At 41.7% G+C, this 17,278-nt stretch overlaps 1 protein-coding gene across 1 annotated transcript in view; it reads left to right on the forward strand.

Moving 5' to 3' along the window:
- Positions 1-15,126, forward strand: part of gnrhr4 (gonadotropin releasing hormone receptor 4) — a 28,162-nt gene extending 13,036 nt beyond the window's left edge. Inside the window, exons 2-4 of the mRNA XM_021598349.3 lie at positions 10,973-11,601; positions 12,305-12,509; positions 12,706-15,126. Coding sequence (XP_021454024.2) covers positions 11,050-11,601; positions 12,305-12,509; positions 12,706-13,223 — 1,275 coding nt within the window. The 5' untranslated portion in view covers positions 10,973-11,049 and the 3' untranslated portion in view covers positions 13,224-15,126. The remainder of the gene's footprint in view (positions 1-10,972; positions 11,602-12,304; positions 12,510-12,705) is intronic.
- The last annotated feature ends 2,152 nt before the right edge of the window (positions 15,127-17,278 follow it).

Raw genomic sequence — 17,278 nt, forward strand, 5'->3', positions numbered from 1 at the left:
TTCTCCTTCTTGAATTGCATTGTTGGTTACGGGCTTGTAAGTAAGCATTTCATGGCAAAGTCTGCACTTGTTTTATGTGACAAATTTACGGTTTTATTCTGAATACCCCAAAATGACAAAGTGAAGACACTTTTTTTTAATTTATTTTTTTACATTTTTGCAAATGTATTGAAAATGGAGTACAGGAATATCTCCTTTAATTTAAGTATTCACACCCCTGAGTCAATAGAATCACTTATGGCAGCAATTACAGCTGTGAATATTTCTGGGTAAGTCCCTAAGAGCTTTCCACACCTGGATTGTGCAACATTTGCCCATTTTTGTTGTTGTAATTCTTTTCAAATTCTTCAAGCTCCGTCGAATTGGTTGTTGATCATTGCTGGACAACCATTTTCAGGTCTTGCCGTAGATTAAAGTCAAAACTCTTAACTCCGGTGTAGATTTGGCCATGTGTTTTAGGTTATTGTCCTGCTGACAGCAGACGGAACCAGGTTTTCCTCTAGGATTTAGCCTTTGCTTAGCTCCATTCCTTTTTTTCCCTTTTTTTTATCCTGAAAAACTCCCCATCTGGCAGTCCAAAGGACGAATCTGGGTATGGTGGATGAAAGGACAACGCTACCTGCCCGACTGCATAGTGCTAACTAAATCAAATCAAATTTTATTTGTCACATACACATGGTTAGCAGATGTTAATGCGAGTGTAGCGAAATGCTTGTGCTTCTAGTTCCGACAATGCAATAATAACAAGTAATCTAGCTAACAATTCCAAAACTACTGTCTTGTACACAGTGTAAGGGGATAACGAATATGTACATAAAGATATATGAATGAGTGATGGTACAGAGCAGCATAGGCAAGATACAGTAGATGGTATCGAGTACAGTATATACATATGAGATGAGTATGTAAACAAAGTGGCATAGTTAAAGTGGCTAGTGATACATGTATTACATAAGAATACAGTTGATGATATAGAGTACAGTATATGCGTATGCATATGAGATGAATAATGTAGGGTAAGTAACATTATATAAGGTAGCATTGTTTTAAAGTGGCTAGTGATATATTTACATCATTTCCCATCAATTCCCATTATTAAAGTGGCTGGAGTTGAGTCAGTGTGTTGGCAGCAGCCACTCAATGTTAGTGGTGGCTGTTTAACAGTCTGATGGCCTTGAGATAGAAGCTGTTTTTCAGTCTCTCGGTCCCAGCTTTGATGCACCTGTACTGACCTCGCCTTCTGGATGATAGCGGGGTGAACAGGCAGTGGCTCGGGTGGTTGATGTCCTTGATGATCTTTATGGCCTTCCTGTGACATCGGGTGGTGTAGGTGTCCTGGAGGGCAGGTAATTTGCCCCCGGTGATGCGTTGTGCAGAACTCACTACCCTCTGGAGAGCCTTACGGTTGAGGGCGGAGCAGTTGCCGTACCAGGCGGTGATACAGCCCGACAGGATGCTCTCGATTGTGCATCTAGAAGTTTGAGTGCTTTTGGTGACAAGCCGAATTTCTTCAGCCTCCTGAGGTTGAAGAGGCGCTGCTGCGCCTTCTTCACAATGCTGTCTGTGTGAGTGGACCAATTCAGTTTGTCTGTGATGTGTATGCCGAGGAACTTAAAACTTGCTACCCTCTCCACTACTGTTCCATCGATGTGGATAGGGGGGTGTTCCCTCTGCTGTTTCCTGAAGTCCACAATCATCTCCTTAGTTTTGTTGACGTTGAGTGTGAGGTTATTTTCCTGAAACCACACTCCGAGGGCCCTCACCTCCTCCCTGTAGGCCGTCTCGTCGTTGTTGGTAATCAAGCCTACCACTGTTGTGTCGTCCGCAAACTTGATGATTGAGTTGGAGGCGTGCGTGGCCACGCAGTCGTGGGTGAACAGGGAGTACAGGAGAGGGCTCAGAACGCACCCTTGTGGGGCCCCAGTGTTGAGGATCAGCGGGAGATGTTGTTGCCTACCCTCACCACCTGGGGGCGGCCCATCAGGAAGTCCAGTACCCAGTTGCACAGGGCGGGGTCGAGACCCAGGGTCTCGAGCTTGATGACGAGCTTGGAGGGTACTATGGTGTTGAATGCCGAGCTGTAGTCGATGAACAGCATTCTCACATAGGTATTCCTCCTGTCCAGATGGGTTAGGGCAGTGTGCAGTGTGGTTGAGATTGTATCGTCTGTGGACCTATTTGGGCGGTAAGCAAATTGGAGTGGGTCTAGGGTGTCACGTAGGGTGGAGGTGATATGGTCCTTGACTAGTCTCTCAAAGCACTTCATGATGACGGAAGTGAGTGCTACGGGGCGGTAGTCGTTTAGCTCAGTTACCTCAGTTAACTATAACATTTGGTGGAGGAGGAATGATGGTCTGGGGCTATTTTTCATGGTTCTGGCTAGGCCCCTTAGTTGCAGTGAAGTAAGTCTTAACGCTACAGCATACAATGACATTCAGACGTTGCTGTGCTTCAACTTTGTGGCAACAGTTTGGGGAAAGCCCTTTCTTGTTTCAGCATGACAATGCCCCCGTGCACAGAGTGAGGTCCATACAGAAATGTGGTCAACCGGCTCAATTCGGTCTTATGTAGCAAAAATTAGAAATAGTTGTTTTTTTTTTACATTGGATGAAAGTATAGAGCTAGAAAAGTGTATCATACACAACAGTTGAGGAACAATAGTTAAGTAATTCTTCTTTGAAAGTTGATAAACTTGTAACCTCACTTTTGAGAAAATGGCCCTTGAATTTTTTGGTATACCTAATGGAGAGCTCTTTGTCTACACCCATTCAGTGTTGTTCACACCCTCTTAAGTTTTAGCCCCACCCAGCTCTTGAAGGATTCACATGTGAGGCCATGTACTAAACAACCAAAGATTTCAAGACTAACGGCTGGTTTATACTGCAGGTGTGTTCGTAAATTCAATGTGGAGTGCCAGCGTATGCTCTGGGTGTCCGTAAACTGTGTTGTCAGATTGTCCATTCGTAAATTCAGGGTGTTTCACTCTCGGAGCATTCTGAGCACACACAAGATGCTCTGGCTGAGGAGTAGGGCATCTGAGCATTCTGACCCTAACAGCGGTAGTCAAGGACCCAAGCTAACTGGCTAATGTTGGCTAGCTTGCTAGTTACTTCCAGACACAAATGAGAGAACAGCTCACTCTGACAATTTTACTCGGCCATGTAGAGCTGGTTAGGCTGTTATATTCTACAGAGCATTGGGGACTGCATTTGTGCTGCTGGCAACAATTTAATTATGATTTTTTTTGCCAAAGTTTCCTCACACTGGCCATAGTCAACGGGTGTTGAGTGTTCGTAAATTTGTCAGTTATTCTGCGCTCTGACACACTCAGACGAGTGCTCTGAAATTAGAGTAGATAGCCAGAAGTTGTCGCAGTGACATCATGAACAATCTATTGAAATGGTTACTTGCATAGTGGAGTCATTTTTTAGCTAGCTAGTTAAACAATGAACCATAATCCCAGCTCATAACTTTACTACCCAGTGTGACGATCCTCCCACTCTGTCTGCCGTATTCTGTCTCTTTGCTCTTGTTTTCTTTAATAGGATGTCGGTGGGCGGAGCCGGGAGGGTCGTCAGCGAAATGGGACACACCTGGGCTCGGGTGTGTCCCGGGATAAATACACCTCTTCCCCATTCATTTGGGAGACTCTCCATGCAGACACTGATAGATTTTGGTTGTGGCCGTTTGTTTGCTTTGGCACCTTTCAACCCCCCTCATTATCACATTTATGCATGCAAACACTCACTTACACTTCTGATTACTGACTACACACACCATTGTTAATTGGATTTAGTTTTCTTCAGTTTAGGAATAACAAAATATATTTATCTCCACATTGTCTCCCTTTTTGTTACAAACTTCGAGCCAGTTCGTGACACCCAGAATGAATCTGCAGGTAAATAACCAATGTTATGTTAGCTAGCGAAAATTAGGCTACAGCTATCAACGCAAATGGCTCTGAGTTTCGAATAATATCACTGCACATATCATACATGTCACGTTAGCTAGCGAGCCAGCCAGCTGACGTTAGCTAGCTAACAGTGCACTGTAACTTGAAATGAAAACAACTTTTTGACAAAATTAGAAATGTGTAATATCTTCTAAATGCAGCTAGCTAGACTATTTTACCCATATACATGGATGGATTCATCTCCCTCTGTCACCGATGCCATGGTTGCCTTACTTTGAAGATGTAGTTCAGATACAGGTGTTTTATACAACAGTGTGTTCTCTTTTGGACTCTGTCTGCAAATTTGCAATCAAATGCCAGAATCTCCTCAGCTGTCATACTCTAATTCCACCGTGCTTTCCACTGATTTCAGAACTAAGTCCTACAGAAAGTGGAGAGCAACACCTTTGCAGTTCTACTATGTGATATGTTTTTAAAAAGCAGTGTTAGAAAGGATTGCCTACATATACTGACCAGCTCATGTTATAGACCGAAGCAGTCCAATCCAAACCTATCTCTTGGCGTGTCCAGCCCAGCCATTATTTTAGGAGCCTTCCCACTTCCCACTATGATTGACCGTCTTTTTCTGTGGCTAAACCAACAAGGCTTGTAATTGTAACAATTTTATTTGTATTTACAGACGGCATACAAGTTTGTTATTAAGGCACATGAAAGTTCACCCGTTCCAGATTGTATTTCTGACACAAAAAAAGAAACGATGTTCAAATGGCTCTCCTGTGAATTAGTGACGAGCAACATATGCCTAGTTTCCTGAAATGAGTCACAAATGGTTTGTCGAGATCGGTGTGGAAGAACGTGACTGGCCTGCAGAGAGCCCTGAACTCAACCACATTGAACACCTTTGGGATGATTTGGAACGCCGACTGCGAGCCTGGCCTACTCGTCCAAGATCAGTGCCCAAAATCACTAATGCTCTTGTGGCTGAATGGAAGCAAGTTCCCGCAGCAACGTACCACAATCTACTGGAAAGCCTTCCCAGAAGAGTGGAGGTTGTTATAGTAGCGAAGGAGGTACCAACTCCATATTAATGCCCATGTTTTTGGAATGAAATGTTCAACAAGCACATAGAATTGGTCATTGGGGCGGCAGGGTAGCCTAGTGGTTAGAGCGTTGGACTAGTAACCGGAAGGTTGCGAGTTCAAACCCCCGAGCTGACAAGGTACAAATCTGTCGTTCTGCCCCTGAACAGGCAGTTAACCCACTGTTCCCAGGCCGTCATTGAAAATAAGAATTTGTTCTTAACTGACTTGCCTGGTTAAATAAAGGTAAAATAAAAATACTTTTTATTTTTACCCATGTACCAATAGGGCCCTTCTATGCGACGCAATGGAAACCAGAGAACCTCTTTGGTTGAATCTGTGTTAGATATTCATTGCTCAACTGCGGGACCTTGCATGTGTGGGGTAAAGAAATTAGGTAATCATTCAAAATTCCATGAAACGTGTTGTGACATTTTTACTACTGAATTTATTGATGCTTATAAAGGGATTGAATACTTATTGACGCAATACATTTCAGCTTTGATTTTATTATTAATTTGTCAGAATTTCAAAAAACATAATTATATTTTGACATTATGGTGTGTTGTGTGTAAACCAGTGAAAAACCCCTCAATTTAATAAATTTTTAAGACAACATCTGGAGAATGTCAAGGGGTGTGAACTTTGAAGACACTGTGTATACACTGAAAAAATATAAACACAACATTCAACAATTTCAGAGATTTTACTGAGTTACAGTTCATATAAGGAAATCAGTTAATTGAAATGAATTAATTTGGGCCTAATCTATGGATTTCACGAGTTGATTGCAGATACCTTAAAAGGTAGGGCCGTGGATCAGAGAACCAGTCTATCTGGTGTGACCACCATTTGCCTCATGCAACATGTCACATTTCCTTCAAATAGGGATGATCAGGCTGTTGGTTGTGGAATGTTGTCCCACTCTTCAATGGCTGTGCAAAGTTGCTGGCTATTGGCGGAAACCGGAACACGCTCTTGATCAATGTGTACGGCAGCATCTCAAACATGCTCAATGGGTGACATGTCTAGTGAGTATGCAGGCCATGGAAGAACTGGGACTTTTTCAGCTTACAGGAATTGTGTACAGATCCTTGCGACATTGGGCTGTGCATTATCATGCTGAAACATGAGGCGGTGGATCAATGACCTCAGGATCTCGTTATATCTCTGTGCGTTCAAATTGACATCAATAAAATAAAATTCTGTTTGTTGTCCGTAGCTTATGCCTGCCCATACTGTAACCCCACCGCCACCATCTGGCACTCTTTTCACAATGTTGACATCAGCCCGGTACAGTTGAAACCCGGGATTCAGCCGGGAAGAGGACACTTCTCCAGTGTGCCAGTGACCATCGAAGGCGAGCATTTGCCCACTGAAGTCGGTTACGACACCAAACTGCAGTCAGGTCAAGACCCTGGTGAGGACGACGAGCACGCAGATGCGCTTCACTGAGACTTTCTGACTGTGCAGAAATTCTTAGGTTGTACAAATCCAGTTTTATCAGCTGTGCGTGGCTGGTCTCAGACATCACACAGTTGAATAAGCCGGATGTGGCGGTCTTGGGCTGGCGTATTTACACTTGGTCTGTGGTTGTGAGGCCGGTTGGACGAACTGCCAAATTCTCTAAAACAATGTTTGAGGCAGCTTATGGTAGTGACATTAACATAAAATGATCTGCCAACAGCTCTGGTTGCCAATATCTGCCAATTGCATGCTCCCTCAACTTGATGTCGTGTGACAAAACTGCCCATTTTAGGGGGCTTTTATTGTGCTCAGTACAAGGTGCACATGTGTAATGATCATGTTATCTAATCAGCTTCTTGATATGCCACATCTCTCAGGTGGATGGATTATCTTGGCAAATGAGAAATGGTCACCTAACAGGGATGTAAACAAATTAGTGCACAACATTTGAGAGAAATAAGCTTTTTGTGCATGTGGAAAATTTCTGGGATATATTTAAGATCATTAAACATGGGACCAACACTTTACATACTGTATTTTTGTTCCACTGTACGGTGCATTCGAAAAATATTCAGATATTCCACATATTTGAAAAAAATGTTCTAATTTTATAAAATATCACAAGTATTCAGACCCTTTACTCTACTTTTTGTTGAAGCACCTTTTGTCAGTGTTGGGTATGACGCTACAAGCTTGGTACACCTTTATTTGGGGAGTTTCTCCCATTCTCTGCAGCTCCGCTCCACCTCTTTCAGGTTGGTTCCAGAGGTTCCAGAGATGTTCGATCGGGTTCATTTCAGGGCTTTGGCTGGACATTTGAAGACTTGTCCCGAAGCCACTCCAGCATTGGGGAAAGGGGGATACCTAGTCAGTTGTACAACTGAAGTGTGTCTTCAGCATTTAAACCAACCCCTCTGAATCAGAGCGGTGCGGGGGCTACCTTAATTGACATCCACATTTCGGCGCCTTGCTCAGCGGCAGAATGACAGATTTGACCTTGGCTGCTCGGGGATTCGATCCAGCAACTTTTCGGTTACTGGCCCAATGCTCTAATGCTCCACTAGGCTACCTGCCGCCCCGTTGTCTTGGTTGTGTGCTTAGTTGTTGTCCTGTTGGAAGGTGAACCTTCGCCCCCAGTCGGAGGTCCTGAGCACTCTGGAGCAGGTTTTCATCAAGGATCTCTCTGTACTTTGCTCCGTTCATCTTTCCCTCGATCCTGACTAGTTTCCCAGTCCCTGCCGCCAAAAAACATCACCACTGCATGATGATGCCACCACCATGGTTCACCATAGGGATGGTACCAGGGGCATTCAGGCAAAATAGTTCAATTTTGGTTTCATCAGACTAGAGAATCTTGTTACGTTTGCCTTTTGGCAAACTCCAAGTGAGCTGCTATGTGCTTTTTACTGAGTGGCTTCCATCTGGCCACTCTACCATAAAGGCCTGATTGGTGGAGTGCTGCAGAGATGGTTGTCCTTCTGGAAGGTTCTCCCATCTCCACAGGAACTGGAGCTCTGTCGGAGTGACCATCAGGTTCCTGATCAACTCATGGTCCTTCTCTCCCGATTTTACAGTTTGGCAGGACGGCCAGCTTTAGGGAGAGTCTTGGTGGTTCCAAATGTCTTCCATTTCAGAATGATGGAGGCCACTGTTCTTGGGGACCTTCAATGCTGCAGAAATGTTTTGGTACCCTTCCTCAGATCTCTGCCTCGAAACAATCCTGTCTCGGAGCTCTACGGACAATTCCTTCGACCTCATGGCTTGGTTCTTGCTCTGACATGCGCTGTCAACTGTGGGACCTAATATAGACAGGTATGTCCCTTTCCAAATTGTGTTCAGTCAATTGAATTTACAACTGGTGAACTCCAAGTTGTAGAAACATCTCAAGGATGATCAATGGATATTGGATGCACCTGAGCTCAATTTTGAGTCTCATAACAAAGGGTCTGAATACTTTTGTAAATAAGGTATTTCAGTTATCGCTTTGTCATTATGGGGTGTTGGGTGTAGATTGAGGAGAACAAATACTTGTATCAATTTTAGAGTAAGGCTGTAACGCAATAATGTGAAAAGTCAAAGGGTCTGAATACTTTTCGAATGCACTGTGTATATACACTGAGTGTACAAAACATTAAGGACACCTTCCGAATATTGAGTGAGTGAGGCACTATAGAAATTTGATAGCCCCAAGACAAGGACTTCAAAATGGCACATCAAGGGAACTTTAGTTTAGGCCAACAGTTCAGATTAGGTAAATTGAATTACATTGACTGGAGGTCTATAACCTCTCTCACAGCCTAAAATAGGGGGCATCAACCGGTCAATCTCCAAGGCATTCCAATGCATTCCCAGTCGATCACCAAACATTTCTGTAAAAAACAACGATAAAGCCTTGCGTTCATTATTACATATTTTTATCCATTTCGCGCTTTTAGCGGAAGGTGCACTTGATTCAGCAGCCCTATCACCGGGAATGTAAAGTGTTCCCATTTAAAAAAAATCATAATCATGTCTGAATGTAGAACTCCGCCTACCCGGCAGACCCAAACAGCAAGTCAAGTGCACATATAGGCCTACCGCTGGTGAAATCATATTTTTATTTCCCTTTATTTAACCAGGTAGGCTAGTGGTTGAGAACAAGTTCTCATTTACAACTGCGACCTGGCCAAGATAAAGCAAAGCAGTTCGACACATACAACAACACAGAGTTACACATGGAATAAACAAACAGTCAATAATACAGTAGAACAAGTTCATATACAGTGTGTGCAAATGAGGTAAGATAAGGGAGGTAAGGTAATAAATAGGCCATGGTGGCGAAGTAATTACAATATAGCAATATAGCACTGGAATGGTGGATGTGCAGAAGATGAATTTGCAAGTAGAGATACTGCGGTGCAAAGGAGCAAGAAATAAGTAAATACAGTATATGGATTGGCTATTTACAGATGGGCTATGTACAGGTGCAATGATCTGTGAGCTGCTCTGACAGCTGGTGCTTAAAGCTAAAGCTAGTTCATTCCAGTCATTGGCAGCAGAGAACTGGAAGGGAAGGCGGCCAAAGAAGGAATTGGCTTTGGAGGTGACCAGTGAGATATACCTGCGTGCTGCTTTGGTGACCAGTGAGCTGAGATAAGGCGGGGCTTTACCTAGCAAAGACTTGTAGATGACCTGGAGCCAGTGGGTTTGGCAACGAGTATGAAGTGAGGGCCAGCCAACGAGTGCGTACAGGTCGCAGTGTAGGGTAGTATATGGGGCTTTGATGACAAAACAGATGGCACTGCGATAGACTGCATCCAATTTGTTGAGTAGAGTGTTGGAGGCTATTTTGTAAATGACATCACCGAAGTCTAGGATCGGTAGGATGGTCAGTTTTACGAGGGTATGTTTGGCAGCATGAGTGAAGGCTGCTTTGTTGCGAAATAAGAAGCTGATTCTAGATTTAATTTTGGATTTGAGATACTTAATGTGAGTCTGGAAGGAAAGTTTTAGTCTAACCAGACACCTAGGTAGTTGTTCACATATTCTAAGTCAGAACCGTACAGAGTAGTGATGCTGGACGTGTGTGCAGGTGTGGGCAGCGATCGGTTGAAGAGCATGCATTTAGTTTAACTTGTATTTAAAAGCAGTTAGAGGCCACGGAAGGAGAGTTGTATGGCTATATAGGTCAGATTACCTTATCTGCAGTTTCCTTGTGCCATAGACTGTAAAAAGAAGCCTCGAGCGCACAGCAAAGTTGATACTGTGAGATTTCAAAGCTTTTAAAACCATGAGCTGCAGTTAAGTTATTCAGCACTGTCAACACTTTATTTTAATTTATAAGCCATAAAATGCACATTCTCTGTACTTCCACTCATGCTACAACCAGCAATGTAGCTGAAATTAATGAGTAGCAAAGTGTTTCGATAAGCTTGCATTGTTATTGTTAGCGGCTTTTGTCTTTTTTAATATCAAGGAATATGACTTTCTTTAGTTTTATAATTTCAAAATGGTCTGAGAACAACATTGACAGGGCAATTCAAGCATGGTCATTATGCAGTGATAATGTATTGGGCCTATAGCCTACTGCACAAACCTCATTGCTATAGAACTGTTTTTAATAGGTTCATGTTACATAGCCTTACGTTTTAAGTCATGTTTTTAAATAAATCTCGGCTTTGATTTTGATTCAGAATTGATCTTGACACTAACCTTTTCTGTGACTACTGGCCTAATATATAATATTAACTCCTGCAGAATTAAGCCTTTCTTACAGTAAAATAATACACCAAATGTACATTTTGACTTGGAAACAGGCCTATGTAAAAAAAAAAAAAAAAAAGACCTGTAAAAACCTCACTCCACTGTTGTGCATTTTCTATATTTACGGGTTACGGTTGGGTGCTGGCCTCAGATTTTCACTTCATCACATAGTCGGGCGGTTGTGGATGGGTTATTAGCAATTGCGGGCGGGTGAACAAGTGCAAAAACTGCATTCTTAACATCCTTCTTTTCCAACCGTTTATTCTTACAGAGTGACCACAGTGTTGACATGAACACGTTGCTGGAGAACAACCAGAGAAGATATTGTCACTGCCTTTCCTGTGGGATATGAATGACAGCTTGAGAATGTCACCTGAGATCATGATGTTTTACCAAATGATGGAACAAGCCCAGAACGCCAGCTGTGAAGCACTCGCCCACATCTGCAATAAGAGTGCAAGTAGAGACTCACTACAGCTGCCCACCTTCTCCACAGCAGCCAAAGTCCGAGTGATCATTACTTTTACTCTGTGTGCCATGTCAGCTGTCTGTAACCTAGCTGTGCTGTGGGCTGCCAATACTAACGGCAAGCGCAAGTCCCACGTTAGGATATTAATAATTAATCTGACTGTGGCAGACCTGCTGGTGACTTTCATCGTCATGCCTGTTGATGCTGTCTGGAATATCACAGTTCAGTGGCAGGCAGGAGACGTCGCCTGTAGGCTACTGATGTTCATGAAACTTGTTGCCATGTACTCCTGTGCTTTTGTCACAGTGGTCATTAGCTTGGACCGCCAGTCTGCTATCCTCAACCCACTAGCCATCAATGAGGCCAAGAAGAGAAGCAAAATCATGTTGTCTGTGGCGTGGGCGATGAGTGTGATTCTGTCTGTTCCCCAGGTGAGGCTCTGGTTAAGAGAGGTTTCATGTTTTATCTCCTCAGCCTAATCTTAAGACACCACCACAAGGATACAACTATACTTCTGGTATATCCCAGTGATGTTAAATGTTTTAAGTAAAACATCAAATGACACAACCCTGCAGCAGCATTATAGCACATTACTGACTTAATGCACATTGTCAGATTCACTTACCAAGAATAGAACGTTTTGATTTTGACAGCAATTAGAAATGTAGTAATGGGAAGCACTAAGAAAACCAAACGCTTTCCTGAAGGGAATTTCAGTACAGGTATTGCGGTTAATCGATATTGTCCATGGTTTAATCTTTAAATGTGATTGAAAACTGGTGAATAGGGCCATCATTTACTGATTCCTGATTATGACAGTAATTTTACATTTGGAGGCTCTGCAATGAAATCCATTAAACTACATAGGCTTTGAGAAATGGAATCACCGAAAGAAGCCCTTACCTGCAATTAATTTCAAGCATTCAACGCTTGCCTCTTCACCTTTTGTGCAAATTCAGTGAAATTAGCAATTAAACATGGTATTAGTCACATTGCAGACTAGACAGGAGCAATTTTCTGCTGCATGAAACACTAGTATTTCGTGCAGTATATCACTTAAGCCAAGCAATAGATTTAAGGTTAAAGACCGTACTTTTTTATTGTTAAAAACAAACGTTTCCTTTGTTGTCATAGATGCTGATATTCCACAGCGTGACCATCACAGTTCCAGAAAAGTTTACCCAGTGCACTACCCGTGGGAGCTTTGTCCAACACTGGCAGGAAACCACGTATAACATGTTCACCTTTGCCTGTCTATTCCTGCTGCCGCTGATCATCATGATCGTCTGTTACACACGGATCCTGGTGGAGATATCCAGTCGTATGACCCATGGAAACAGTAGGTCAAATTACATATTTTACCCTCAATTGTACTATTCCTGTGGCAGTAATGGTAGTTATTTCTAGTTGTAGTAGTATACAGTTGTTCATGAGGGGGTTACTAAGAGCACTGCATATTGATGATAAAGGTCATATAAACATATTGACAAATATGGTGTTGAGATTAGGAGAAAGTGTTTATTTCCTTGTTTCAGTGTCTTCTAAGGAGATACATCTCAGACGCTCCCACAACAACATTCCAAAAGCACGGATGAGGACTTTGAAAATGAGCATTGTTATCGTGACTTCCTTCATCGTCTGCTGGACCCCTTACTACCTGTTGGGACTGTGGTACTGGTTCTTCCCAGACGATATGGATGAGACGGTCTCTCATTCTTTGACTCATATGCTCTTTATTTTTGGCCTCTTCAATGCCTGTTTGGACCCAATAACTTACGGCCTGTTCACTATCCATTTCCGCCATGGCCTGAAGCGCTACTGTCAGAGTGCAGTCGTGCTCAGCCGTGAGTCAGAGAACAACACTACCCTGACCGGCTCCTTCAGGTGCTCTTCCTTCCGCATGACACGGCTTACCCAGCAAGGCCAGACCACCAACACTGGCCAGATGGCAGAGGAGGAACAGGGCAAGAAACCCTGCCGCTATAGCAACTACCTCACAGTTCACAGCAGTGGAGGTGACCCATGTCCGGCCAATCTTGAAAGCATGATATGAGGGATTAGAATAAATCCTACTTAAGAACATTGTTTTACCCTCATCTGTTGGCTGACAATGAATAACTTGAATACTTTTGTGCTGTAAGAAAGCACATTTTGCTTACATTTGCATTCAGCCAGACATGATTTTCACTTTAAGCCATAAGACACTTATCTGCATATTACTTCAAACAGTAGTACTCCCGTAGAGTGGTCTTTGGACTTGTCCTGGAAAAACATTTTTCATTCAATAGAGCTGTACAGACCAAGTATACCAGGAAAAACAATATATCCAATTTCCTCAAGATGTGCAAAGGAGGAAGCCTATAAATGAATTGCTCTTTCACCTTGCAGGCAGAAATGATATATGCACTGTAAAAAGTGGGGACTATGCTGTTGTTCATCTGAAGTGCTTTTACTGATTGGAATGATTGAAAATTATGCTTTGGTTTGTTCAACCTATTCTATCAAATCTGCCTGAGAATTGTTTTTTTGAACAGATCAATTACGTTTTTTAAATTGAATGAAAGCTTCTAAATTGCTTTCAACACTGCATGCTCATTGAATAGTGGTGGGGGCAATGTAGCAGCCGCAGCCTATCAGAAGAGTTGGAGGCGTGGCTTATTGGGAAGTGACTTTCAGGTTGCAGTTTTTTTTTCCCTCCTGTGAGAGTGAATGTCATTCCAGTTAATGTGGTCTACTTTAGTCACTTGTACACTGCCAGCATATGTAATGATACTTGCTTAAGAGCATGTGATACTGAAAACCCTGGTAAGATTTGTATATGTTAAGGTAGACAATGCTTGTTGGTAATATTGTAGCTACGAAATGTGAGTCTTTATGTAAAGAATGGTTGGAAAGGTTTTGAACAAGCTTTTTTATTTATTTACAGGAAATGTATTTAATTGCTTGTAACCCAGTTTGAAGAAATGTGGATATGTAATTCCAAATTTAAAATATTAAAAATGGGCTGTATTTAGGCTACATGAAATATTAGTTTGTATTTGTTATTTATTACTTTTAACCAAAGGGGACCAGTAAGTTGAGTGTTGAAATAAATAGGTTGAAACTTGAAATATAGTTTTGGTAATAATCAAATAAAACAGTTGGCATTGAATCTACTGTAGTCGTTATTCAAACTTAGTCTTGTACACTGCCAGCATATGTAATGATACTGGCATAAGAGCATGTGATACTGGAATTGCTTACTTTCATCAAATCTAGCATTTTTCAATTGAGAACCTAACCCATTTACTTGTAACCAGTTGAAGTAAATTTTTGGGGTTGATCGAGTCATTTTAGACAGTGTGGACTTGGAACAAAACTGTAAATGTAGGAAATATCAGTCTGACATCTAGATGCTCAACTTGTGGTTCATTGTACATAACAGCTTTTTGTGAATTCTATGATCAAATGAATGTTGTGATGCAGTAAACATTGTAATCCAACCGTATAGCAAAGTGTGAATCTACCTTACAGAAATATGTATAGTTTTGTTTGGTTCTTTAGTAATGTTACTTATGAAAGTTATGTCCAGTGCCTCAGGGAAATCGCTGCATAGTGTATTGCATTGACATCAAACTGGAGACAACCAAACTGTAAAATGTGATTGGTTGGTTGGTTTGTCTCTAAAATATATATATTGTGTGTGTGTGTTATACTTATTGTCACATTCTGTACATGTTACAGTAGAAGACAACAGATACAGGTACTTTAATGTTGAATTTACTGGGATCCAAACATGTTGCAGAAAACCCCCGAAGACGCACTTCGTTAACTAATATTCGGTTGTATGCTTTTCTCTTAAATGTTAGCTTGTGTTCAAAGAAATAAGTTAAGGGGATAGCTATATTTGTGTGCATGATTGCAATATTTGTATTTGTGTACATTATTTAAATAAAGTTGTTCATTGTATTAATGCATACTAAGCAATTCTTAAATTAATTGAAAGTAATTAACACAATCGTATGTGAGCTTGGGGGGGGGTCGATTAGTTACATATCGCAATTTTATTTGGGACTCAAAGTATTGATTTCTCCCCCCATGAAACATGCATGCATGCATACATGCACTACCGTTCAAAAGTTTGGGGTAACTTAGACATTTCCTTGTTTTGAAAGAAACACTTTTTTTTAAATAACATCAAATTGATCAGAAATACAGTGTAGACATTGTTAATGTTGTAAATGACTACTGTAGCTGGAAACGGCAGATGTATTTTTATGGATATCTACAGAGGCCAATTATCAGCAACCATCACTCCTGTCTTCCATTGGCACGTTGAAGTGACTCCGGGATGCTGCTCTTCTATCTAGGCAGAGTTGCAAAGAAAAAGCCATATCTGACTGGCCAAATAAAAATAAATGATTTAAGATGGGCAAAAGAACAGACACTGGATAGAGGAACTCTGCCTAGAAGGCGAGCATCCCGGAGTTGCCTCTTCACTGTTGACGTTGAGACTGGTGTTTTTCAGGTGTTATTTAATGAAGCTGCCAGTTGAGGACTTGAGTCGTCGGTTTCTCAAAGACACTAAAGTACTTGTCATCTTGCACAGTTGTATCCCACTCTATTCTGGTTAGGGCCATTTTGCGCTGTTCTGTGAAGGGAGTACAGCATTGTACGAGATCTTCAGTTTCTTAGCAATTTCTCGCATGGAATATACTGACGAGTTTCAGAAAAAAAGGTCTTTGTTTCTGGCCATTTTGGGCCTGTGATCGAAACCCACAAATGCTGATGCTCCAGATACTCAACTAGTCTAAAAAAAAGGCCAGTTTGATTGCTTCTAATCAGTACAACAGTTTTCAGCTGTGCTAACAAAATTGCAAAAGGGTTTTCTAATGATCAATTAGCCTTTTAAAATTATAAACTTGGATTAGCTAACACCGCCCTATTGGAACACAGGTTGGTTGCTGATAATGGGCCTATGTGGATATTCCATGAAAAATCAGCTGTTTCCAGCTACAATAGTCATTTTCAACATTAACAATGTCTACACTGTACTTCTGATCGATTTGAACAAATTGCTTTTCTTTCAAAAACAAGGATATTTCTAAATGACCCCAAACTTGAGTGGTAGTGTATGTACAGTATCAGTCAAATGTTTGGACACGTTCTCATTCATGGGATTTTCTTTATAGAATAATAGTGAAGACAAAACTATGAAATAACTCGAATGGAATCATGTCGTAACCCAAAAAGTGTTCAAGAAAATCAAAATATGTTTGAGATTCCTCAAAGTAGCCACCCTTTGCCTTGATGACAGCTTTGCACCACCCTTGAATGAGTAGGTGTGTCCAAACCTTTGACTGGTACTTTACATACACACACACACACACACAGTGAGTGTACAAAACATTAGGAATACCTGCTCTTTCCATGACCAAGACTGACCAGGTGAATCCAGTTGAAAGCTAGTATCCCTTTTTTGATGTCACCTGGTAAATCCACTTCAATGAGTGTAGATGAAGGGGAGGAGGCAAGTTTTAAAAAATAAAAAATTATTAAAAGCCTTGACTATTCAAATCAAATTTTATTGGTCACATACACATGGTTAGCAGATGTTAATGCGAGTGTAGCGAAATGCTTGTGACATTTAGACATGGATTGTGTATGTGTGCCGTTCAGAGGGTAAATTGGCAAGGCAAAAGATTTGTGCATTTGAACTGGGTATGGAAGTCGGTGCCAGGCGCACTGGTTTGAGTGTGTCAAGAACTGCAACACTAAGGGGTTTTTCATGCTCAACAGTTTCCTGTGTGTGTCAAGAATGGTCCACTACCTAAAGGACATCCAGCCAACTTGACACACCGGTGGGAAGCATTGAAGTCAATTTTGGTCACTGTCGCAGTGGACAAATTGAGGCTGTTCTGAGGGCAAAAGCGGGTGCAAATCAATATTAGGAAGGTGTTCCGGATGTTTTTTTACACTTAGTGTATATATTTTTAGCTAGGTAGCGTTAGCTAGTGCTAGTCTGCTTTACCTGCGCCAAAACGCTGGTATTTTTCATGCTATAGCTTGTTTACCAACAGTTATTTCCATGATTTACTATGCATATCCTATGAGCATGTTTCAGCACCT

This window comes from Oncorhynchus mykiss, chromosome 1, assembly GCF_057628025.1.
Source record: "Oncorhynchus mykiss isolate SJ-2025 chromosome 1, ASM5762802v1, whole genome shotgun sequence".
NCBI lineage: Eukaryota > Metazoa > Chordata > Actinopteri > Salmoniformes > Salmonidae > Oncorhynchus > Oncorhynchus mykiss.